This window comes from Cryptomeria japonica, chromosome 3 (genome assembly GCF_030272615.1).
Source record: "Cryptomeria japonica chromosome 3, Sugi_1.0, whole genome shotgun sequence".
NCBI classification, from domain to species: domain Eukaryota; kingdom Viridiplantae; phylum Streptophyta; class Pinopsida; order Cupressales; family Cupressaceae; genus Cryptomeria; species Cryptomeria japonica.
The window spans coordinates 736,457,113-736,484,839 of NC_081407.1; the positions used below are offsets into that span (position 1 = coordinate 736,457,113).

At 39.2% G+C, this 27,727-nt stretch overlaps 1 protein-coding gene across 3 annotated transcripts in view; it reads left to right on the forward strand.

Moving 5' to 3' along the window:
* The window catches only part of LOC131074913 (uncharacterized), a 305,681-nt gene extending 279,935 nt beyond the window's left edge, over positions 1–25,746 (forward strand). For all 3 annotated transcript variants that reach the window (XM_059218550.1, XM_059218551.1, XM_059218552.1), the window contains 3 exons: positions 8,853–8,922; positions 24,586–24,821; positions 24,950–25,746. In XM_059218550.1, the coding sequence (XP_059074533.1) occupies positions 8,853–8,922; positions 24,586–24,821; positions 24,950–25,372 (729 nt within the window). In that variant the 3' untranslated portion in view covers positions 25,373–25,746. The remainder of the gene's footprint in view (positions 1–8,852; positions 8,923–24,585; positions 24,822–24,949) is intronic.
* The last annotated feature ends 1,981 nt before the right edge of the window (positions 25,747–27,727 follow it).

Here is a 27,727-nt window from a genome sequence, read left to right on the forward strand (position 1 = left end):
AAGATGTCTAATCGGTACATTTTATTGTTGGTAAATACTAATCACTGACAATGAAGAATTTATTTAGACGGATTGCACTGGCTTACTAATTAAACCACCACCTTCTAATTGCAAGTCACGAGATTCACGGATGAAGTTTGCCAAGCATCAAGGTTGTAATATTTGTTTATAATTAATGTAATATAATTAAAATTAAATAAAATAAATAAATATTTAATAATTTCAAATAATGATTTACTGTTAAATATTATATTATATTAATTAATAAATAATAATTGCTTTATTTAGGTTATATATAGCAATCAAGGAGGGGACATGACACATAACCTGTTGGGGCCTTAAACCCCTTACCCGCAACTGTAAATGTATTAACCAAAGCTTCCCAAGACACATTGTTTGCTGCATTGAAAGGTATATTATTGTAAAACCAAAAGTTTGATGTTGCTATCCTTGCTTGTCATGATTCTCTCTATTCCATCTTGTACCTTCAAGTGAAGGTTGTGCACCTGGAACATTGCGTGGTACAAAAAAAATTAGGGTCTATTCTAACAGGAATGGCACTAGCCTCAACCTCATTGTCACCAAAAGATGAATGTGACTGACGACCACGAGTGTGACCAGTGGGTCCCGAAGTGGACGATATGGGATTCATTGCAACTGCCAAGGCTTCTTTTGTTTTTTACCTTTCTTCCTTTTGCATATCATGCTCAGCAAGAAAGGCCTTCATCTCTCTAATAATCTTAGAAGTTGTTTTGGGGCATATATCCACACCATATCTAGGTATTTGTGCAAGGTGGCATTTTAATCTATTGATTCCACCCGTCATCCATTTTGTACAATCTGTGCAAGTGACTTCCCCCCTTTTTGCTTCCAGGAATCCCATATTTCCATTCTTTATCTCTTTGTCTTCCTGGCCTTGGGGTTGCCCTTGGAGTTGAACTTGCCATTGCTGATTTAACATGAAAAAATAAAAAAATTAGCAGGGTTTTGTGGAAAATTAACAATAAAAATGATAATGAATCATTTGGGAAAAATAGCAATAAAAAACAAGAAAAAACAATAAGGAAATAAGTTAGGAAAGGAAATAGAAATTTTTTTGGCACCATATCCCCTTGTTTTTCAAGATTTTTTGGATTTTCAAAACATGGAAATGAAAAAAAAAAAGAGGAAAAATCCTAACCTAGATCTCTTTTGCTTATTTAATCTTCTTTGCTCTCCTCCTTCAAACCCTACAAACCTGTTTTCACCAAGAAACAAAGGCAAATGAATGAAAAAATTGAAAAAAAAACACTTTATAACTTTGTTGGGCGTCATTCCTGGGTTGCGCGAGTCCGTGCATTTGACTTGCGTGAGTCCATTAGAAAGACTCAGGAGTCTTTCAAATAGACTCGCTAGGACTCGCCTCGCGAGCCCTTGGCGAGTTGACTCGTGGCGCCTTTGGACTCCCGAGTCCATGGCGAGTCCACGAATTTTTAAACTATGGCCTCTCCCCTCCAACCCAATTCACCGCTTCCTAACACTTTCCTCAATCTATTCCTTATCATCATGAACCTCATTCTAGTACCTATTGTGACCTTTTTCACACATCACCCCATTGAGAATGGGGACCCTCCCTTTTTCCTACTTTCTAGGGTTTTCGTTAGAGCCTTGTGACCTTCTAACATCAGTATTGCCAGTGTTTGTCAGTTTTGAATGGTTTGAATTTTGAAAGTCATGAGTCAGTTTGTGCAAGCCATGGTTAGAAGTTAGAACAGAGTCTAGACACCACCAGAATGCCTAGAAAGTCCGAAGGACGAAGATTGCAATTGATTTGGGTCAATTTGGACAACTTTCTATTTTTGGAAAGTTTTGCTTTTTGCTTTTTCCTATATTTTAGGAAGTTTCATTTTTGGTATTTTGAGCACGATCCCCGAAGTGGCTATTTTTAGAAAGTTTTTCCTATTTTTTAGGGAACCTTGCTTTTTTCTATTTTTGGAAAAGGGATCTAGAGTTTGCACTGTCGACTCTGAATTACACTAGAAATGATCAATAAGATCCTCCGTAATTCAAGTTTTGTTCGAAAAAGCCAAATTCCTAAATTTTAGGGATCATGAGGAATTCAAGGGATGATTGAAGTATGGTTTTCAAATTTCAAGGCAATTCGAGGAGTTTTGTTCAAGTTATGAAGATTCGAAGTTTTGATCTCATGTTGCGTGGATTTCTTGAAGTCCGCCCTCCTTGGCTCTTGAAATTCATGAAGTCTGCCTTGGAGGTGATAGCAATGGGTCATGAAGTTGAGAAAGTCCGCCCTTGTCTAAGTGAAAGGTGCCTAAGATGATCCAACTCCGCCCTCACCATGGTGCAAGGAAGTGATAAAGTCCGCCCAAGGGTATGAAGGTAGCATGAGAAAGGTTCCTAAACATCATGAAGTCCGCCTTAGGGTATGAAGCAATGTGGCATGAAGTAAGTAAAGTCCACCCTCCTAAGATCATGAATGTGACAAAGTCCGCCTTATCAAGAGGTTGAGTGCACAAACACAAGGAAGTCCTCCCTCCTTGGTCACATAAAGAACAAAGTCTGCCTTCATGAAGCTTAAGATCAGTAAAGTCCGCCATGAGTTTTGGTGCACAAAGTTGGTAAAGTCCACCCACTATGCATTGAGTGGTGCATGAAATGAGCAAAGTCTGCCCTAGGAGGAGGACATATGAAGTGCACATTTGAAGTGAAGTCTGCTCAAATGAAGAAGAATGACATGTTAGAAAGGAAAGAACCAAGGAAATCCGCTTTGAGGAGAGAGAAATTTGGTTAAGGTTAAGGTGCACAGATCTCTCCAAGTCCGCCTTAAAGATTAAGTCTAAGTGCATGACTTCTAGGAAGTCCGCCCAACATTATGTTAGATGGTGCACAGGTTGTGCAAAGTCCGCCCTACCTCTGATTGCAAATGGAAACAAGTTAAGACAAGTCCGCCCAAGTAAAGAGAATAAGATCAGTCAAAGATACTTGCCAATTTGGAGGAAAAGAGAGTGATGTCAGCAAGATTTGAAGATGAAGTTCAAACTAGGACAAAAATAGAAGTTTTTTTGAAAGGAGAATATTGCAGATTTGGTTCGAATTATGAACTGAAAACTGAGTTAGAAACTTGCATTTGTGAAACGAGATGAAGGATTCGAACTTGATAGAGATGACAACTGAAGACCAAATTAGAAACATTTTGTGCAGATTCGAAGGACTGAGGATGAAATAGAAACAAATTTTGAGAGGATTTTTGAGTTTCTAATTAAAAATTCGAACTCTTATACAAATACCTTGTGCATTCCTCATTTATTCATTTGAAGTTTGAACTTTCTGAGCAAGTTGAGAGCAATTAAGAGAGGTTTTCTGCAGGGGAAGGACATTTTTGATAGAATTTTCGCAAGTTGGAAGTGATTTCAAGAAATATTTCAAGTATAAGTTTGAGATTTTCAACCATTTTTCACAAGTTTGCACACAGATTTTGGAAGAACCTTGACTGTTTGGAAGGCAAATTCATTAAGTTTCTGAGATTAACATCTGATTTTTCATCCTCCAAGCAGCTTTTGTTCTCTTCTTCTCATTCTTCCGAAGATTTGGATGACCTCCGAGGTTGGAACATCTCGCAGAATGAAGTTTCAAGTTGACAAAGATTCCCCTCCGAAATAAAAAATGAACTCTAAGTGGAAACAAGTAGGAGATACGAACTTGGGACACAACAACCTCCGATAGTTTAAGAAGAGAATGCATGGCATGGACACTCAGCTACCCACTGTGATTGCACGAAAGATGATGCGCAACGGGATAGTGCAGACTATTGGTTTCCTTCCAACAGCTCAATGTACCGAGTTTATTGCAAAGTGCTTCAAGCACTACAACCCAGAGAACAGAGAGATAGTAGCTCCTGATGGCAAAGTTCTCGCAAATATTGGAGAATTGGCAATTAGGGAAGCCTTCCACATACCTAAGTATCACAACACTATCTACATGACTAGAGATGAAGCAACCCAGTTATACAATGACCACATAGAAGAATATATGGCTAATATCAACCATTCATGGTTGGAAAAGCCGAGGAAAGGAATCTCCAAGATACCTAAACTTTTTGTGAGGGCATATTTCAAAGAAGATTACGGAGACCTCATAGTCCTGTTGAAGAGTCATGGGCAGACAACAGGGTGCTCCTTTCGAGCCATGGATGTACTATTTTATCCATGAAGTGATTGCTGGAGTTAAGATGATAAACTGGGCTAGAATCATTAGTGATAATTTGGATGATCAATTGAGAAACTTGGAAAAGAATAGGACATTCTATATGAGTTCTTATTTGGTCTATTCTTTGGCCAAGACATATAGATATTGAGGCCTTGTATGCAGAGGAGTTGTTGGGAATAAAGAGAACCAATTTCTTGTTTATGATTGTTATCCACAATTGCACCTAGAGGAGAAATTCCATCTGAAAAGAGTTGATGATGCATTCTTAATGTATATCATGAGAACCCTTCAAGGAGGTATCCATCAGCGACTCTCTCAAGAGTCGAAAGATTTTATCAGCAGGTTTGGGTATTGGTATAGCCAATATCCCAGGTTTACCTACTTGAGGATCCAGGGATTCTCCAGACAGCCATACAAGTTACCCATGTTTCCTACGAACAAGAGGGTACTACTTGAGGTAGTACGACAATTGGAGAATTTAATGTGTGAAAAGAAAGAAACAAAAGACGGGAGCGTCTTCTCTCACTATCAGAAATGGATTGGAAACATGTCCATCGGCCCAAGTTACTACACATGCTGACAAAAAAATTCAATGGTACCCATTCGTCCAGTATCAAGCAAGGAGTCATTTCGATCCTTTTCATCGAATGGGAAAGGTGAATGAAGTAAAATTTGAGCACAAGCCGGATCTCAAGGATTATTGGGCTAATGTTGTTGATAGCTTCGATGTGAGAAGGAGGGTATGGTCTAGAATTCCATAGAGTTTGATCAGGGTTTCTGAAGTATTTCGTGTAGCAAACCAGCTTGAGGAAGACAAAGAATATGAGTAGCCACATTATGCCACCTTGAAGAATGAGCCCCTTGCCTTCGTTGATTGGTCAGATTCTGAAAGATCCAACCTAGGTGATCTTATGAGGCTTGTAATTGAGTACTCCAAGTGGTGGGCAGCTCTAAAAACTAAGGAGCTCAAAGTGAAAAACGTTGCCTTCACATATGATCTCATGGGGACTGATGAGTCTATGTCTTCAAATCATGGTGTAACATCCAATGGTCCCAGGAATCCGGAAAGTGTTGGATCAAGGAAGAGAAAGGAACCCACTGAGAATTCATTAAGGGCAAAAGGAAAGAAAGTCACTGGAGAAGTAGATGTGAGCAGACGACAAAAGTCAGGAGAAGGTCATTCAACCATAAGTGCTTCATCTACCACACCAGTGAGAATTATGATTGATGAACAAGAACGGGACAGTGAAATAGAAGATGAGGAAATGAGAGTTCCTTCTCCTGTCATTGAGGAGTCATAGAGGAACCGGTTCAAGCCCCATTTCAGGAACCAACACAGGAGCCCAATGTCATTGAGGTTGTAGAGGTTGAGAACCCAGAATCTCAAAGAGAATTCCCGGATGGTATAGTCACTATGCCAAAGGATATTGAAGATAATTTTGATAAAGGTGGCATGGAACAATCAACCATTCTTGATTGGTTGAAGGAGAGAATGAAAGCAAAGGTTCCTGAGAAAGTGCACCAAGTAGATAACATAGCTGCACTCTTGGATGAATTAGACAAGTCGAGCAAAGTAAAACCACCCAAGCCAGCCAAGAGATTTTCTCTGATTCAAAGAAATAGTGCAGATTTCAAGACAGTTCAGGTAGTAGTACCAAAGGCAAGTAGAACTCAGGATGATATCACTCCTGAGGAGTATGAGATCACTACCAAGAACCTGGGTAAGCCTACCAAAGCCCAAGAGGTCCAGGACTTTGATGATTCCTGCAACACCCTCAAGGCAAGACTGGAAAAGGAAATAGAAAAAAGAAAGAAGGTTGAGGCTGAGAATGAGCAATGGAAGAGATATGTTCAACATTTGACAAAACCCATTGATCAGGAGGAGGTACCTGTTACTCCACCCATATCTCTTTCACAAGAATCATTAAAGGATTATGAGGACATGAGGATGACTTTCAGAGAAGCCAAAGGATGGACTTTTGATGCCTCAGAGCGTGCTAACATACTCATTGAGAACCTGGTATCAACACATGACTCCACCTCTTCCTTATTGAGCAGAATTCAAGACATAGTTGAAGCTTGGGAAGATATTGAGGATATTCAGAGCAGGATAATTCCATGTCTGAATATAATTAGAGGGCTTTCTCAACAGGATCTTATAGACTGAAAAGTCATCCAGCCCGGTGACATATATGATTTCAGCACTTGGTACTTTGCTTTGATTACTAGGGTTGAATCTTTGAGAAAATTTGAGGCTAAGTGTTCAGAGATTGAAAAGACCATCAGGAGTATTCAGGACAGTCTTCTTTGTGGCAGTTGAGATATTGCAACAGGATGAGGTGCGAGAGAAGCATTTGTGTGCAGAGAATTTGAGGGCCAAAGTTCATGGAAACTTCTTCAAAGTTTCAGGGCCAATTCTCAAGGAAGATTTCACCAGGATTTCAAGTTTCATTCGTATTGATGAGAATTTCTTAGCACAGGCAGCTGACTGGGAGAACACTCTCGCCACATGTGCTGATGACGTGGACATGGTTGATTTCCAAATTGGCAGCTTGCCACATGTCACCATGTAGGAGGTTTGGCCACTTGTGTCTAGATACATTGAATTTGCAGCATTCTAGAAAGGAAACTAGACGATCACTTCACCATGTAGGAGGTTTGGCCACTTGTGTTTTGATCTTTTAATCTGGGCCTTTGATCGCTGTTCGATCTTGGCCATTCAAAATTTTTGGACTCCTATATAAGGTTGCCTCCTCTCATTTGGAGAGTCTGGTGTTTTTGAAATATTGTTGCAAGGTCATTTTCAGATAATATATCACTTGTGTGCTTTTTCTTAAGGCTTTGTAATCTCTATTATTTGAGTGATTAGTAAGGTTTTCAATTTCTTCAACATCTTAGTTAGATTTTATTTCATGTTGTTAGATTGAATGAAGGATTTGATAAGTATTGATTAATGGTGTATCTCCGCTCATACTTTTGATGAATTGATTTTTATTCATTGTGCAAAGTTAGTCTGAGCTTTCCATTTTGTGTATGCTTAAACTTCCGATTATAAGCAGATTCCTTGAAGATTGCATCCGCTTTGTGTAGTTGTCTTAAGTGAGGCGAAGCAAAGTGTGGTTTATTGAGCTCACCAAATCAATACTGTCTCTTGAATTCATAGGAGTGGAGTACACTTGTTAACCGTTATCCTTTTTATCCTTTTTTTGAAAGTCTTAACCTGAAAATCAAAAAAAAAAAAAAAGAGCAGAGTATCAATCGATAGACCCGTCTAAATCCCAAAGTTGTGAACAATTCAAGCATAAGTCCCTTTGTGTATTACCAGCATATCACAACGCCCATTGAGCTTATCCACACGTCAAGACCTGACAAAAGAAACCTTGGAATCGCCATATGATCTTCTAGCGATCTTAGCATACACAGTGATTTTGTTCAAGAGAGGATAAACAATCTTTGTGTACTTTATTCTAATGTTCAGATATGACAAAACATACACCAACAGTACCCTAGCTCTCATTTAGGATCTCGATGCTTCCTCTTTGCCCTCTATGGCTGCATCAACATAAACCAATCTCTGCTCTCTGCAATTATGGGCATACACCTGGAAATCAAGAAACTCAACAAATTAATAGAGGAAAAAGGTGTTCATAACCCTTAAGTGGAGAGAGTTATTTCCACGTTGTTCCAAACCATCATGAGGCAATTTGAGAAACAGAAGCCCTATATGATTGTTTTGAGGAATTAAGCAAGGTGATTGATCAGCTTGGAAAAAATTTATAGGCAGTCAATGGCATTCTCCTCCATTGGACAGCTTGCAGACAAAATGCAAAAAGATTCAGGACTATGTGGAAATGATTCCTCCTGCCAAATTCTAAGCTATTTATATGAAAAGCTTAATTGAAGCTAACAATTGTGGCATCTGATCACACACCTTGTACAAGCCTTAAGCTCCTTCTTCGCTGTTTGCAAGGCAAGCAGTTCCATTGAAGGAAGTGGCTGTTACCCCCCCTTTGAGCACAATTAATTTTTTATTGATGCTTAAAACTGCAACCTGTGCTAATGGGATAGTCAGCATTATATGTTGAGAAATTTTAAACTAGGAATTATCATAGTGCTGCATCTCTATCTCTGTTAATTTACTGAAAATCTTCCATAGTGATCATGTCTATCAAAGTATTAATTTTCAATTTCTAAGCTTCTTTAGGATCACCTATTTTGTTTATACTAAACCATTTATAATTGCTTCCTTTATATATAATATAACATATTTACTTTTCCAAAAAAAATGGTATAGCTGTAGCCTTATCACAGATGCATTCAGTATGTATCATATTTGTTTGCATGGAAATACTTAAGAAGATTTTTATGCTTTCCTGTATTTTATTTATGTTTTTTTCAATCTAAAAAGAAGTTACTTTTGCTCATGACCAATGGAATATGCTACAATCCAAAATCTATAATTTATCTTCTGTACTGTTATACCAAGTTAATAAACTGCCCTTTATAATTTTGCTGACTGTTATTGATGATCAATTGTAGAAATTACTTAAATGTCATGTGGAAACAACCATTCGAATCTATTTGTACAATCTAGAACTGGAAATATAAGAAACCAATGAAGAATCTTCATTTTGTTTGTTCTTTTGCAGGGCTTGACAGGTCTTCTTCAGTCACCTATAAGGGGAGCAGAAAAGCATGGACTTCCAGGCATTCTTTTAGGCAAGTTACAATAGTTTTCTTCTTTCCTGCAACATCCTATTATAGAAACATCAAACAAGATATCAATTGCTTATTGCTGAATTTTAAGTCTTAGCTGCTCTATTCAGATGTTGCTGCTGCTGACTCTGTAAATTCACCACTTAATATCTTACATTCTATAATATTCTTGTATGAAGTTGGATGGCATGTTTGAGATTTCCTGTTCTATAAGATCAATGAAAATTACAATTTTCCTATTATCTTTTTCTGTTTGAAGTTGAAGGTTGGTTACTTCCAAAATGGATATGATGCACCTTGGAGTAAAACAAGAATCTGGGAATGCAAGGGGCAAGAGAGTACTTGCTGAGTTTATGATACTCATGAAGTAGTTGGTTAAGTAGAATTTTTAATAAATGATAAAATTTCTTTAAACTGAATTTTACCGACCCGAAAGTGGACTTCTTGAATAAGGTATTCCTTGAGATTACTCTCAAGTTCAAACAACTTGTGGGGTATATGGAATCAAAACAAGCAAACCTAACAATGGATTGACACTAGAGGAAATGTATTGTGTAGTGGAAAGTAGATTGAAGTATTTAGTCTAGGGTAAAAAAACTTATTACATGCATCATTGGTGCCTGCGAGTTAGGATATACAAGAAAAAATCAATGGGAAGAGTGAAATAATTAGGTTGTAATCTGTTAAAGATTGAAGTTGCACTACAAAAAACAATACCATAAACTATCACAAAAGCATATTGTGTATCATGTTCCAAGCACTACAATCTGAGGTCTTAACTTGGTTGAATACATAACAAAGCTAGCAAAATTCCTCCTTTGATGTCTGTTGAACTTAATGTTGCTCTCAAGCTTAATCCTTTGGTAATCAATTGGCTTAATTCCACTTTCAAGGTAACAACTTAAAGATTGATTTTCCTTTTAATTGGAAAACTTGCAAAGTTAAGAAATGTCTACTTTTGGTACTATAATCCTATATATATATATAGATATTAATGTTTATTTCCCTTAATTTCACCCAAATATTGCATTGTAATTAGTAACTCCTTGCAAGGTTATGGAATAAATTTATAAAGGTTAATAAAATTCATAAATCATTTTAGATCATAAGTTCTTTCAAGTTGTTAACTCATGATAGTTCGTAAGGTTCAAGTGGATCCATGTTTGCACTAATTCATGTTTCTAGGTCACCATCATGGTGGCTATGAGAATAAAGGTCAAGCATCATAGGTCCCAATTAGGCAGTTAAGTGGACAATGATTTTTCTGTTAATAAATTAGGATAAACTACTACAAATGTTCGCCCTTCAAAAGTATACAAATCTGATTTTATTAGTGCAACATTAAATTAATTTATATAGAAGCAAATAGTGTAATGTCCCCTTTTGGGATTACCCTAAATTTTGCCCTAGAATCACAAGTTCAATAAAAGCAAGAAATGTAATATAGTTAGAGATATAACTTTACTCAAAAAAAGTGTTTAAGCAAGATAGATCCTTGTTGAGATTCTCCAATCATGTTAGACAATTATAGAAAATATAATTCATAAAATCAATCATTTCTGCTAGGGTTAAAGAACATACATTCATAACCATCTTAATTTAAATAAATCATACAATATCTATAATTTATTATTGGGGTTGAACATACATTCATAACCATCTTAATTCAAATAAATCATTTAATATCTATAATTTATTATTGGGGTTCAACCATAACAGGGCTTGGATGAGGAGACATGATAGGGTGCCCAAAGCAATCCTCTCACTAAGCCCAACAGCGGATATAATAATTGTAATGTCCCCTTTTGGAATTACCCTCTTGGCCTCATGCCATCCATCTATCATGAGGTGGTGTACTTATTGGGGAAGCTTGTCTCTGCCCTCCCTGTTCGTGTCACCTTATTCACCCTCCTATGATTGAAACTTATTTAAATTCATTCCAACAATCAGTCATGCTAGATGTTGGAGAGGAAACCACAATAGGGTGCCCGGAATATCCTTCCCATCTAAGCCCAAGGGTGGGATACACCTTGCCCCCCTTGACCTCATGTGGCAGGTTGCCAGCCATCCACCATGAGGTGGCATACTTAGAAGAGGATCCCATATCAGTTCTCCCTCCTTGTATTTCCTTTCTCATCTCCATATGATTGCTTCCAGTAGTTTAATGAATAAATTAGGGAATCTATTTATATATGTGAGAGTAAAATATATTATCATATTGCATACATTAAGCATACATATCAAACATATATCCATGCGTAGTACAATATTTGCTAGATCCAAATATGGCTGTATTCCGAATTGCAGATCTCTTTCTTAATCTACCAATCTGTTTTATCTTCCTTGTTATTGATGAACTTGCTTGATTGATCACCTGATGCAATCTTTAGGATCTGCCATAAATCTGTCTTAAAGGTCTGCCCCAAATTTGCTTGAAGGTCTGCCTTACTTCTGCCTTATATCTACTCTTAGTTCTACCCAATTTCTGCTTATAGATTTGATTATCAATCTGCTATAATCTTGCTCTTAGATCTGCTAGAAGTCTTCACAAAGATCTGCCTTTGATTAACCTTCCTCTTCTCACACAAGTCTGCTGGTGTATCCATAATTCTCTTTTTTTCTCCACGGTGGTCTGCCCTATATAGTCCTCATGAGAGGACAAAGAGTCACAACCCCTACCAAGGTCGCCATCCTTCAGAAATGACATGTCTCTTCTTGAATTAATTGCTGCCCCCTCATATATTTTATTGCTGCCTTTTTCGTTAGACGTCAAGCATGGTCAGCTCAAAATTAATTATTAATTTGCATCGCAAATATGGCCAGCCAGAAATGTAATTATTTCATATATATTAATGTCATATTTTTTTAATTTTTTTTCTTATTCTGCCCTATTTGGCCCTTTGGTCAGGATACAATTAGCCGTAACCAATTTTATTTATTTTATTTTGAGTCGGCCTTAAATGCTTTGTTTGCTAGTTCTCCAAGTGAACGCTAATCATGAGGAGGTCGGCCAACAGCATGTTTATTATAGGGGCATGACAAATAGTAATCAACAAACCATGAAAAATAAACACACAACAGCAAGTACATAACAACTTTTTATGGGAAAAAGCTCTACCATCAAAGAGAGGCACATGTATTGATCTTCAACATGAGTAAATGTGCAACATATTTTCTCCTTTCAGCATTTTGGCAGGTCCCTGTATAAGTATGAAATCTTTATAAAACTCACTACTAACTCCACTTATGCATGTGTGTCTATTATTAGGCACATATAAAAGTAGTTTTACAATACCATGGGCACCAAAAATGTTAGACAAGAAAATAATGAAAAAAGTGCCCAATAAAGACAAAAATGGCCCCAAAAAAAATTCCAGAGAGTGGATGGGGGATTGAGGGATGGGAGCAGGGCACTTGTGATGTCCCCAACTTGTGATTACCTGAATTTTGCCCTAAATTAGTAATTACATAATATAGTTTATCATTTATTTCAATATATAAGAGAACTTCATCTAGTCATTCAATAAACTTAGGAATAGACATATAAATACATATGGATTAATAGAAAATATATTACATAGAATGATAAACATGTCTCTCTACCCATATTCAATCATAATTTAGTTTGGTAGGAAAGCCTTGTGAGGGCGCCTGTAAACTGCTCAACCCGACTAAGCCCAAGAGCACGCAGCATCCCACTATGACAACTCACCTCTTGGCCCACAAGAGGCAGGAACGTCCCACTATGATAATTCCATCCCTTGTGGTGGCCTACTTAGCTTGGGAGAACCAGTAAACTGCAATTCCCTAACGTACTTCCTCCATTCATTCCTTTGATTGATTATGAGATAAGACATATGCGCATTTATAAATAATTTAAGTAAATATAATCAAGTAACTTATTCATTTTATCCATAATAATATATATATTTATGATTCATATTTTTTATAAATATATAAATATAATCTTATCGATATTATTTCAAGTATATATGTATGTATAACAAGCGGATATAAATCTTGCTAACAATTTTTATATATAAATCTATTATCCTTATTCTGATTTCAATATATACATATATGCATAAATAAGTAATGAATTAAATCATAGTATCAATTATTAATGTATTTGCTAATTACCTATTATATAAATTATTAATACCACTGCTGCCTAAAAACATTAGTTGTTATTATAATTGTGGTGTAAAGGCAGACAGATCTGACATGCATCAGATCTGGTATGCCACAGTAATGAAACTAAATATGACTGTCATACGTATTGCAGTCTATACTAATATTATTATTTAAGTCTGCATAATAACATTATCAGGCTTCAGATATTAAGCATACATATTAAGCACATCCCCGTGCATACCACCTAGAACAAGGATGTTACTGCCTGTAACTTAATAACAGTTCTGATCTGATTGATGGTGATCAACCCTTACCAATAAAAAATTCGGTGACTGCCTTTCCAGTCTTAGTTTGACCGAACTCCTTTCCCTTTCAGCATTCAATGCATTTCCTTTTGTCCATTCTTGTTCCCTTAAGTAGGACCCAACGGCTGTCTTAAAAGCCGTGTATGTTGGAGCCTCTTCCCAAAGTTCGTGCCCAGCCAGCGATTCATATTTTAATTTAGTTAGTAGTTATTATTTATTACAATTGGCAGTTTTCATTATTAGTAATAATTCTGGTTTGATTTATTGTTAATTATAAATTGTTTATCTATTGTTTATTAAGACATACAAGTAATATATTTGTTGTCGGGTAATTATGTCATATTGTAATTAGAATGTTATGTGTTAAGGGTCGGTGGTTATGTGACGGTGATCAGCAGTTGGCACCGGACAACCTATACCGACACCTATGTATATGTACTTGGCTTCCTATTTCAGTATGTAGATATTGTGGAAAAAAGCTATGTTTTGAATGTACTGGCATTTGGCATTAATGAATACATCCATCTGAGTTCTTTTGTTTACTTGCATTGCTATATACTATCACATTTCCTATATTTTTGTACTGTTATGCACTGTTGAACACACCCACCCCTCAGGGGAAAACATCTGGCGCTGTTGCCAAATTGAACTTGGAATGACGGGAACATACTACATGGCACGACAATAGTGGGGCAACCAATGAGCAAGGGGACCAGTAGCAATCCCGAGGAAGAGTCGATGGAGTTGTTCGAAGGAGAGAGGGCACTGACAAGAGATTTCACTTGTATCCTATAGGCATCCATCAAAACTTACGTACGGAGGGAGGCTACGACCGAGGATGTCCCTGAGAGCGCAATGTGGAGTGCCTTTGGCATAAGTCCGTTCATAAATCGGTTGATGAACAACTTGCCTAGCTTGTTGGCACAGGGTTCCTTGCTCTCCAAACTCGTCGGGAAGAAACCTACCGCGAGACCCGTTGACAACAAATTTTGCAGCAATTTGAAGAAAGGAGTTGACGAGAGGAGGAACATGACGAAAGTCGTCGACGAACCTTCAACCCCACAGAAAGAAGGAATTGATGCTCGTGACGCTAAATAAGGATAGAAACCGTGTGCCGAAGGAGGAAGAAGACGCGCACAAGGCAGCCGCAAGGACGCTGAGGTTAGAACAACAAGCAGAACGTTGGCGAGGACTGAAGAAAGAACAACTGGCAATGATGGCTCGGGTTCTAAGGGCCAAGTTTCCGTACTAATAGAAACCACCAGAAAGCGATTGGGGGATCTTTCCCTGACATTGAAAGAGATTGGTGACGGGCGTATGGTAGAGCCGTACACGCCATACAGAGGTGTCGAGACCAGGAGGGAAGAGGAGACATAGACCGAGAACAGAGAGGCGGAGGATACCAGTGCGATCGAAGGTGTCAGGAGGACACAAGGTCACGGTAGTAGAAGCAATCTGTTCGGTTCAGGCTCATCACAACCTAGTAGTCAGAGCAACTTGGTGGGACCCAACGGACCAAATATCAGCGGAGTACCTTCTGGAGGACCAATGTCTGGAGGAGTTCCTAGAGGGTCAAGTTCGAGTTCCGGAGGACAGACTGGGCTGCCACCAAGGAGTGTGATGGCGAATCGGCAAAAATTGCCTAAGTTCAATGGAGACAGGAAAGAAGACCCGGTACGGCATTGTCGTACATGTGAAACAATCTAGTCGGCCAATGGTGTGACTGACAGGGCGGAATGGGTGGTGCAATTCCCCACCACCCTACGAGGAGTAGCCATCGATTGGTACTCGAATGCGGATAAAACAAAGCTGACAACTTGGGATGAATTACACAAAGCCTTCGAAACGGAGTTTCGACTTCTCAGAGATGACAATGAAATTGTGGCAGAAATCCTGAGTACCAAGCAAGGGTAAAGTGAGACCATCCGAGCATATAGTCGACACCTGAAGGAATTGCTGGGAAAAATGGACAACCAGCCCAGTGATGGACTAAAGAAAAGGTGGTTTGTGGAGGGTTTGAAGTCGTCACTTAGAAGGAAAATGAAAATTGTACCACCCTCCTACGAAGATGCCTATAATCGGGCAATGGACCTAGAAAGTGAAGGAAAGACATCTAGGAAGAAGAAAGACAAATCCTCTGGGGAGGAGGACTCCTCCGAGGGTAGTAGCAGCGACGAGGGGTCGAGCAAGAAGGTGCAAGCCCTCCAGAAGGATATGCATCACATGATGAAGGAATTCAAAACCATGAAGGGAAGCACCAATAAGAATCCAGTAAGAATGAGGAAGTGTGGTGCACGGAATGTAAGGAGGAAGGTCATACAAAAGGCTCCTATCCTAAAAAGGCCTTCTGCAGAATTTGCCAAGTGTTGGGACACTCCACCAAAGAATGTCCCTACAACATGAAGACACAAGGGAATCAGGTGCTCTTCACCCAAGAGCAATCGTCACCCTCCGCTACAGCAAGCACATCCCAGCCTCAAGCCAACACCACGACATCATCTGGTGCTCTTCCGTAATCTCGATGGCTGCTCGGAAGATGACATCTGCTCATTGAATGGACTTTTCCACTGGCAGATGGAAGATTATGAAGTATTCCATCCTGCATGCCACATGCTACAAATTGAAGAAGAGCCCGGCGAGAAAGATGAGTTCCCACCAGAATACAGGGAGTATAAGGAGGGAGATGCCAAAGTGAATGATGTTTCGACATACGAGTTTTCAAAGGACAGACCAATGCAGTACGAAGACCCCATTGTGAAGGAGACGAACTTAGGAGACACTGCCACCCCTCGAAATATCTAGGTAGGAGACGATTGGAGCTCGGTGCTGAAGGCTACAGCGTTCAAAATCTTCATGAAATACAAGGACATGTTCACTTGGTCCTACAAGGATCTGAGAGGGGTCCCGCCCGAATTGTGCGTCCATCGGATACCATTGGTCCCAATAGCCCAGTCGATACGAAAGAGGTTGTACCGAATGAATAAGAACTATGCGGCCAAGGTGAGCGAAGAGATTGAACGAATGTTGGAGGCCGGCATCATATTTCGAGTGGAGACAAGTGGGTGGGTCTCGCCGATTGTGATCTCACTGAAGGAGGAGACCAACCAGATCCGCATCTGCATGGATTTTCGGTGCCTCAACATAGTCACCATCAAGGATTCGTTCCCTATACCTTTCACAGACAGCATCCTGGAGGAGGTGGTTGGCCATGAAATGTACTCATTTTTGGACGGCTTTTTCGGATACAATCAGATTTCAATAGCTGAGGACAAGTTGAAGACCACCTTTGTGGTGGAGGACGAAGTCTATGCCTACAACCAAATACCGTTTGGTTTGTGCAATGCTCCGGCAACATTTTAGAGGATAGTCCTTCACTCTTCGATAAGATGTCTGTGGGAAATTTTAACGCCTTTTTGGACGACTGGTCGATTTTTAGTAGCAAAGACACTCACTTGGTGACGCTGAGAGAGTGCATGGAGAGATGTCGGAGGGACAAGGTGGCCTTGAATTCGAGGAAATGCAGATTTATGGTACCGCAAGGAAAGTTGCTGGGCCATATCGTTTGTAAAGCTGGATTGAAAACTGACCCGGATAAGATACGGGTAATTGTGGAGATGGAGTCGCCCATTGATGTAATGGGAGTAAAGTCCTTGGGACATATAGGATACTATCGGAAGTTCACTAATGGGCGACTCCATCTTCACAATTACCCGTACATTGGTCGTACATCGAGGGTGACAATCCGTACGCCTGGGGTGACAGAAGAAAAAAAGCCGTTGTACGCCAAGGGTGACACCAGTGACAAAGTCCGTACGATTTAAACAGCATAGTACAGCTATATTAAAATCTGTACAATGGCAGATTAATTGAGACCGTACGGTCGCGTGACCAAGAGGACATGTACGGACAAGTTGTGATGGAGGAAGGTCGTACAACCGCGTAAGCAAGGAGGCATCGTACGGTGGCAGGAGACAGAGGTTCGTACAGTAGCACCACATAAAATCCGTAAGAACATAAGCTGACACAGGTACAATCCGTACATCAATGGCGGACGGAGGAAAGAAAACCGTACGGCAGGGAACAGTTGAACACCGTATGACAGGAAGCAATGGAAAACCGTATGGCATGAAGTAGAGAAGAATTGCCAACCGTACGAAGCGTGAGGAGGATAGCAGGAAGAAAGGGTCGTACGGCGATTCTGTACACGAGGTGGACAGCCCACAAACAAAATAAAGTTTTGTACAACGCCGTACAAGCTGACACCGCCAGGAAAAGTCATACCAAAATAACGGCATTTGACAAGTATAAGTGTTAAGAGTTGGAAGTTAAATCATTCAAATGGAATTAGGAAATTAAAGATTAGGAAAGATCGACTGGAGAAAACGGTTGCAGCAGTTAGACCAACCATCAAAGTCAAGGAAAATGGCAGAAGGAAGCACGACAACCAAGGACAAGGGGAAGCGAGTATTGCAATCTGGAGTGAAAGTTGCATGGTCAGCAGATACAGGAAAGGCCAAGAAGAAGACAATGCCGGAGAAAATCACACCTGACACTATTACATTTGAAGGATTGGGTGGAAATGTATGCAAGACCTGGTGGCTGGAAACCCCAAATAATTATGTAATTAAAGAATCTCTCAGGAAAGCACGGGTGCATTGGGCAATTCAAATGCCCATCTTCGCCATTAGGGATTTTGAATCATGTCTGCGAATGATGGTGGCTACATATGACAGTGCGACAAGGGCATCAACTTTCTCTTACCCGCAGAGCACTGTGACCGTCTCCTTTGCACCCGACGATTTTGCTAGGCTATTTGGCATCTCAGACGAAGGAAAGAAAATAAACAAGAATGCCACAAAGATGTCGCCAAAAAGGAAAGAGAACCTGCTGTGGTTAATTTGTCGAAGTGATCTCTCAGACCAGCAATGGGCTGCGATCAAGGCACCCAAGGGAAGAGGGTTGAAAAAGTCCTACACCCTTTCAGGAGATTGGCAGTGTCTACTGGATATTATGAAAAGCAGACTTACAGGAGCCAACAAGGCAGCTGACACGACGGTACCCATGATTGCACTTATGAATGGCCTGAGAATGGGACGGTGTACAACTGGGCAACAGTTTTGTCCGACAAAATCCATGAATTCTTGATCCTGCGACACAAGTCTTTTTACATGTAGTTTCACGCTATAGGGTTGTTCCTCAACGTTGTACGCACACAAGTGTCGTCGGAGAAGCATGTCTAGAAACCTCGGGAGACGAGGGACCCCTCACAGCCATTCATTTTTTATTGGACCCACCTGTATACCATGGCAGGTAGCGGGGAAGCCCATTCTAGCAGGAAGCAATGGAGACCACCACAGGTAGACACGGAACAGGAGACGGAGACAGTTGACGAGGATGTAGACGAAGAGGCGGATAGTAGTGCAAAGGAAGGGGACAATTCCGAGGACACTTATTCTCGGAGTAGCCAAAGTCATGACACATTCCGCCTTGCCAGCGGGAAGGAAGTAGAGAAAGCCTTGAGTACGGAGGAGAGTAGTGGCCACGCAGTGTCTTTTGGACACGTGACGAGAGGAATCTGTGGATTATCGGCGGGTGGAGTGCGACCTGTGGGAGTAGGCCAACTAGTGTATGCACCAGTAGTATTGACTCAGGATGGAGGACTGACACCTCTCCAGACTTCGAGAATGACGGTAGGAGCCATACTAGCCATACCCATCCTAGGATTTGAGTAGTTGAGACCCCGACCTTCATTGCCTACACCCTCTAGGGTCGCCAGAGCAGTTCCGGCCGAGGACATTCTAGCAGTGTCATTGGTTCCCAACAAACCTCCTTGCATTGGGTCTACCATACGGAAGGAACCAGTACATATGGATGTCTTGGCAGCAGAGAGTACGGTGACCGGAGATGATGATGCCACCATGGATGTTTGGATGGGTCGCTATGAGATGCCTCCCATGACACCACTGGGACCCCCGCCTGCCTCACCCCAGCCACGTCCTTTTCTTGAGATTGTGGACCTCGATGAGGGTAGTTCTCATCAGGAGGCCGAACAACAGGAGTTGGCTATGTACTTATTGCAGGACACCGTTGGGTTTGAGGAAGAGATGGTGGAGATGCAGCAACAGGAGCAAGCCACTACTGAGAGCCAGTCGAAGGCCATAGAGATATTTTTGGCAGAGATGGGAGCCAGTGCACAAAGGATGGCAGCAGAGGTTGAGGCCAGTGCACAGAGATTGGCAGTCTCTATTCAGGAGCGGACCGTCGCGTAGTCTGCTATTGAGGGACTCCTCGCCTTTGCCACCGAAGGGTGTGCTGAGGAGTTTGGGAGATGTTTTGAGGCTAGGGGTTGGCCTGCTGTGGAGACTCCCGAGATGTTGGCAATTTGGAGGAGTGAGGAGACGGCTGAGGTTGGTGGAGTACACTTGCTGCTACAGCGGGTAGAGAAAGCCTTCCGAGACGGGTACTACCAGCTCAGACATACCTAGCATGATGCCTCGACAACAGAGACATAGCAGGTGGCGGCCATCATAGCTCGGGAGGAGCTAGCCACTCGCTTGCATACGATGGAGGTGGAGCTGGCACAACAGAGAGCACAAGCAACCAGCCTAGAGGAGGAGTTGGTTCGTGCCAAGGCAGAATTGGCCCAGGAGACGACGGGGCGTGCACACGAGGTAGCAAAACGGGCAGCCCTTGAGACCCATCTCACATCTACCTTAGAGGCGTTGGATGGGAAACAGAAGGAGCTTATGGAAGCAGTTTTTATGGTGAAACGATCCAGGGAGAGGCAATTGGTAGCTGAGCGAGATCTCCAGCATAGGACACAACAGGTTCACCAGCTGAGGGAGCAGTTGGCAGCACCACCACCACCGGCCCCTTCTTCATCAGGGATGCCCTTTGTACCCCCTCAGCTTTGATTTTCATGTTTGGTCTTAGTGTCATTTCCCATTTTGTTTGTATGTCGTCAGGAGACGACCTTCTTTTTGGGGGGGGATGATGTTGTCGAGTAATTATGTCATATTGTAATTAGAATGTTACGTGTGTTAAGGATCGGTGATTATGTGACGGTTGTCGGCAGTTGGCACCGGACAACCTGTACTGACACCTATATATATGTACATGGCTTCCTATTTCAGTGTGTAGGTATTGTGGAAAAAAGCTATTCTTGAATGTACTGGCATTTGGCATTAATGAATACATCCATCTGAGTTCTTCTGTTTACTTGCATTGCTGTATACTGTCACATTTCCTATATTTCTGTACTGTTATGTACTGTTGAACACACCCACCCCTCGGGGGAAAACAATGATAGGCTCTGAAATATGTGTATATATTGATTAGTTGTTTAAAAGGTTCATACCTGTTTTTAATTTGAATAAATTGATACATCAATATATTCAAATACAATTTATTGTTTACAATGTAAGGGATGTGACAGCACTCCCCCTTGACCTCCTCCCCATGCAGCTTTCGTTGCACTATGTGGTCTTCAGCTCTGATCGAGGTGTCAAGAAGTTAGGGGGGGCCTTCGGGATGAGTAATCACATTCATAGGATTATGATTAAATATCACATGATCTTAAGTTTTAACACTTGCATCTAATCTTGAATTGGTTGTAAAGATTATCTTATAAGTGGTAGCTACAATATGAAGGTTGTGTCATGGCCCATGGGACCTACACTTATATTAATGAAGTTTGAGTCATGGAGCTTGGTATCTTTTTGATTGCATGTCCTAGGACTTAATCTAATTCATGTAATCATTTATTTCATCATCCAATATATATGAAGACAGACTTTGGTTGTTAAATACATATTGTCTTATATGTTCTGAATTTTATGGTGTTTTGATCACTATATTTGTAAGATTGTTTTCTCAGAATGTCAAACCTCAAACTTTTTATTTATATTTTGCGAAGGCCATCCTCAAATAACCTGGTCTTTTTTATGAGACCATCCACTGTATTAGCGATATCTGCATGAACTAATTGAGGCTATTGGAAGATGATCTTAGGCCATCAACTGCTCAAGTAAATAATGAACTACTACACAACCAACCACTCTGAATCTGTGATCAACTTCAATAACTTCTCCATCTATAATTACCTATCTACATTTAGGATTGTTGAATCTCCTTAAGAATATGAAGAAAGTAGACATAGCCCGAATCATGAAGTTCTGAGTGAGAGCTAATTCTTTATTTGGTCTTTATCTTGTAATTGCCATGGCATTGCCAAGATATAATATTAACACAACTAATTCACCGTCAGAGATATTCCCTACTTTGTTATGCATCATACTTTTATGCTATTAGTGGTATCATTCTTTTTTCAGATCCCTTAAATGTGACCAGCCATCTTTTTCATCTACCAAGGCCCTCTATTTGAAGGAACCTATTTCAAAATTAGAATCATGCCCAAGGGATTGATCTTAATTGGTTAAAACATTGGTTTTTCATTGTGGAGACTCCCTAGGGACATCTAAAGTGGAATTCCAAGTTGTGACTCTTGGTTTTCCATTTTTGGCTACTAATATGGAGGTGGTTTCTAAATAGAAGTGGATTTCTAAGTTGTGACTCTAGAACTTCCTTAGGTGATTCCTAGTGTGTTTTCTTCTAAGGAGCTTGTATTGGTCTCATGTTGATGCTCCATGAGCAAGATATTTGTAATCAATATGCAATTCAAAAAGAAAGTTAAAATCATCACTTTGTGGTGTTATACTTCTTTTAGTGATAAAAAGTTTAGAATTTTCAGAAGGTTGTTGCTATTTATGAAGATTCTGATTTGCTATCTCCTGTTTTCTTTTCTGTTTCTGTGCTAAAGATATTTTGGATGATCGTGTAACAAATATTGCATCTCAATAATCCTGTCAGAAGTTATGAATTCTTACATTGATATGGAACCAAAGTCTGCCATCTTGAAAATTTGTGAAACTTTAAGAATTTTGAAGTTAACAATCCTTGGACAATAAACATCACGTTTGATTAACTGGCATGTATGCTTGGCACAATTTTATGAACAAATTACCATGGCTTTAAGACTGGAAAATAACCAGTTAAATACATCAATGTTTCCAGTACACAGTCATTGACAAGAGCATCCAACACTTAGTCCCAAGTAACTAGCGACAAAGGAATATGATTGATTTCCGAGAAGAAATGATGTTAAATAGTTCAAGCAGACTGCAAATAAACAGGAGATCCTGGTACAATGTGGCAGATCTGAAAATTACAGTCTCCCATGTGGATACTTCTGGTACAGCAACTATCAATGTGAGGACAAACAAAACCTAGACTGGTACCACACCACTCTTCCAGCATAATCTGGCCTCACATAGATGAAACTGCTGACTCAATGATAAACCCACCCCACACTAATTACATTGGGGTTGCCTCCATGGGTTCTGTAAGAAAATGCAAACTGGTTTTCCAATTGAATCCGATACATCTTGCAAACTGATTGAAAAAAAACAGAAAAGAAAGATGCACACATTCAACCATACTCAAAATGCTGCTATTAGGAACTAGATAGATATGTTAGTCACAACTTACAAGTTATCGTATCAAGTTACTATCAACTATCAGGCAAAGATCAGTAGACAGAGATAATATGGGGGATTTCTTTTGTGACATTGCTGTCAAATAATATTATGCTTGAAGGACACTGAACAGTTTTAGATAATCTTCTGATTGAATTTAAATGATTCATTGTTCTTGTCAAATGATACATCAGAATCATTTTCATTTGTTAATCGCTGAATCTGATCATTGCATTAATGTCTTTTTATCTATACAATGCTTTTTGCCCTTGTCAGTACAAAGATCCTTGATAGGAAGTGCTAGAAAATCCACTGTTGCACAGGGAAATGTCCCACCACACCCGCACCGCTCCCCCCCTCCCCAAAAAAAAACCTGTGTCCCCTGTATGGTGACATTTCCGAGGCTGAGAGACTTGGGAAACATCTCCGCACACCACCATCACCTCTGCGACATCCGCCGAGGATGCCACTGGGTCGCATGCTGTATGGCACATGCTAAATTGCAACCTTTAACTTTGTGAAAACTAGTTTGCCTTCCATGGTGCACTCACAAAGATGTTGCAGATTTTGTCTTGAAGATTTCAATTCACCTCAATTTGTATATCAGCTCTGCCCCTCAACCCCTCCCCCCGGCCACTCCACCACCATCCCCGCACCATCCCCTTGCCGTCCCCAAATTTAGGCCCTTGGTCCCTTCTTCCCAAAACCTGTCCCCACATCCGCCAGTCACGAAACTCCATGGAACTATGGGAAAATAACAAAAATTTGGTTGTCGGTGATGCTTCAAGTCACAAGATTTATACTCACCTGGTGTTAACATCTATCTTTTCGATATGTGGGGTTGACATCAATATCAACCTGGCATCACACTGATAATTGTAGATGCAAGCTCAATCTATATAGACTATGACAAAGTACCTCTTGATGTTTATATAGTCTATTCTACTCCAATGACACAATCGACAAGTTTTTGAGGCCTTAATCCTTTTAGTATGTATTAGTTTGTGATGGGAGAGGTTGACTGAGAATCATGAAACATTTACACAAAAAGCAATACATTCATCTACTAAACATCGGCACAAAGGATGAATTTAACAAGATAGAAATGCATATCTTCTTCAGAGTCTCCAACCAATTCTTTATTTGGATATTCTTTTGGGTCCATTTCATATAAGCTAGCCTCTTGTCTCACATTTGAATGATTCTAGTCTCCCTTCATTAGTTATCTCACAAGTTCATTGCCAAAATGTATAGAGAAATCATGCTCTTTCATATCTACAGGGTAACTTCTAATTATTAGAGGCCTCACCCATAAAGACACCTTTTCTTCTCACCTGGAAGAGCCTTGTTTCAATCTCGGAACATGACTGTAATACAGCTTCCACCGAGAAGTGGTAACATGTATTACAAAATAACAAATATTTGACACTTGTTTAGGCATCAACAGATGAAGCATTTCTTCACATGTTTATTTCTCATTGAGGATTGAATATGCATAAAATGATAGCTGATTGCAAGCTATGGAATTTGAATTTATATAGCTTCCATTTAATAAGTCAGTTACTAGATTTCAGATATAACAATTCAAGAGTATATTTTAGTATTTTACTTGAATATATGGGATAACATGAATATGAGTTTGAGACAAAAGTTACATCAGATGTGAACTAAAACTACATGTGATTCATATGCAGGCGTAGTAGTTGGTGCAGCTGGATTTGTTGCCCGACCTGTGGTTAGTATCCTTGATGTGTCAGGAAGAACTGCACAAAGTATCAGAAATCGTAGTAATCCTCGTCAGCTGAATCATTTCCGAGTGCGATTGCCAAGACCTGTTATCAGAGATTCTCCCTTGCGTCCTTACTCATGGGAGGAGGCAGTTGGAACTGCAATGCTGCAAGAAGTGGAAAGCAGTCGACTAAATGATGAGGTATTGTTTGTTATAAGGCAGATTTAAACTCTCAAAAAAATTCAGGAGATAATTTGTATTTTATTGCATTTTAGTTGATCTCACCATATGATAATTCTGATTTGATGCGGGTGTAAAACCTTTAACAGGTTTTTTTGACTTGCATTGCCTTGGGACCACCTGGAATGTTTGTTGTTGTAACTGAAAGACTTCTGTTGAAAGTAAAGAATGCAAATTTAGCCTCAGAAACATCATCTGAAAATACAGCTCCAGCAGGACCTGAGTGGGAGATCTACCTAGAGATTGCTTTTAGTGACGTGATACATTTGAACAGAGAAGGGCAGTTACTTAATGTTTTAGCAGGCACTCCAGAGACATATTTCAAGAAAACCAAGGACCCGAAAATCTCAAAGCAAAATTATAGAGCACACTTTTTCCCTTTTACTCGACAATCCATAGAACTTCCAAATGATGATGTTGCTGAAGAACTGCTACATTTGCTCCAATCACTACTAGATGAACTGACAGAACATCCTTCACTACGAATCTTCAGACGACATAATTTGAGATGAGTGACAGGTGAAGTTTGTATTAACACCTATATATATATGCACACACCATGCATTTTTAAAATTTTGTACCTCTCTTGGATGATGAGAGCAATGCCTGGCCTTGCTTTGGAGGTTGTAGCATAAATGTAACAATAGATGTACAAGGTGCAATGTTTTGGACCCTGCTTTTGGAAGCAGGGTAATATTAGATCACTTTGATGATCATGAGATTCTAATTACCAACACAGTAAAGCCATATGCTTTGCATTGTAATTTTTTTGTAACATTGATTCTATAGGGAAAGGTATAACTAGCAAGCCATATGCTTTGCATTGTAAATTTTTTTGTGACATTGGTTCCGTAGGGAAAGGTATAGCATATGAGCTTTGAATTCAGTATATTGTTTGGTTTATCCATTTTCTGATCACTACTGGAATTTTCTTAACTTATCTCTTATCTCGCCCTGCTATGCCATCTTTCTGGACCAACTGCAATGCTTTGTATTTAGTATATTGTTGGGTGTTTCCATTTTATGAACACCATCGGATTTTTCTTTCAACTTATCTCTTATCTCACCCTGCTATGCCATCTTTATGGACCAATTGCTATTTACGTTGTAAATTTGAACTTGTATAAAAAGATTTTTAATGGATAAAACCAATCGTAACTCCCAAGGTTTTTGGGCAAGAATCTTAATGCATCATTCTACTCAAACTGAATCGTAAAAGCAATCATTCTAATTTCTACTTGATGAGTTATCACTCAAGTTGACAAGGTTTTATTTGCGACCAAAGTATATATCCCCTACAGGGATTTCAATTATCAATGTGCATAACCCGTGGTTTATAAGGATATTCAATTAGCAAGGAGGTAAACAACATTTCAAAAAAAAAAAAAAAAAAGTTAATAGGAAGAGCTTCTGAACAAGCTATGTATGTTTTGTTTACATCAATATTTGGATTACATATGGTGATCAATAATCAAAATGGAAGCAAATGATAAATTATCAATATGGTTAATTATGTGAGGTTTTTAAGAAAAAGGAAGAGCTTATGGAACAAACTATGTATGTTTTGTTTACACCAACATTTCAGATCATACATGCTGATCCATTATCAAGATGAAAGCAAATGATAAATCATCAATATGACTAATTATGTGAGGTCTTTATTAGTTCAAACAAAGGAAATATTTTGCACATCTAATAAGTAGAACATGATTTAGGATTTTGTAGTGATTTTCAAATCCCAAGATTTTACTGTACTTCAAAATACATTTGAATGTATTCTTTTGGAGGCAAGGTAATTGTTCATAGCATTTCATTTGAAATAAATGAAGCAATAAAATTGTGTTACAATTGTCATAAGAATGACTATGTATGGATCAAACAAAAGTAGCATAGGGAAAACATAAATAAAAATGTGGCAATCAAAAAGTATAGTTTCTCCAAAACAATATTGATATATAATGCCTTAGATCACAAGATTTCATGACAATATATTATTATGACTAAAATCAAAATAATTAATTGTCCAGTATGTTGGTTCTCCAACCTAATGTTAGATATATCTAAGAGAATGTGAATCCCTAAGGTCAAAACAACTAAGATGTTGGGCCAATGAATGAGAGATATATGACTCTCCTACACTTAGTCTATACAAAACATAAGTGAGTGGACATAATAACAAAATTGAATATTTGTAGAATAATGGGTTTAGCACAATAAAAAAAACAAATAAATGGTTCATGGGAATATATCAAAGGTTTGAAAATAATTTTGCAATATTAATTTCCTTGTACCTTTAATGGGTGGATATAGACATATCAAAAACATCTAAACTTAATGTACAACACCAAAATGTGACTTCATTTCTATATTTGTGTGAATGAATATAGATATTAGAGAAGATTGGGCCTACTCCTTGGGATAACACAATTTAAAGCCTATTTTAATATGATATTACTTCAACTTTCACTATTTGAGGTTTCACAATAATATAAATTGTTGTTATGGACAAACTGAATGAGACTACTTACAAATTGTACATTAACATTGTCTAAAAATGTTCACCATCCTCTTTGAAGACAAATTAATAAAATGTTTAGGTAGATTTTTTTCTCTCCTTGAGAATCTACTTTTTTCTAAGAACGTGCAATATAGTGCAAGATACAATAAGATACATAAGCATGTATCCACATCAATATCACATAGCAAATTAGATAAACATATACACTTAGACAAAGCTGCAGACTTTATTAACTTTCAAGAATCAAATTGCAATATTCAACAAAGTAAGGGAGTTATTAAAGTAGTGGGAAATTGCTAAGTGGAATATGAGTGCCAAGATTTTTAAGGAATCAAGAACAAACACGGTG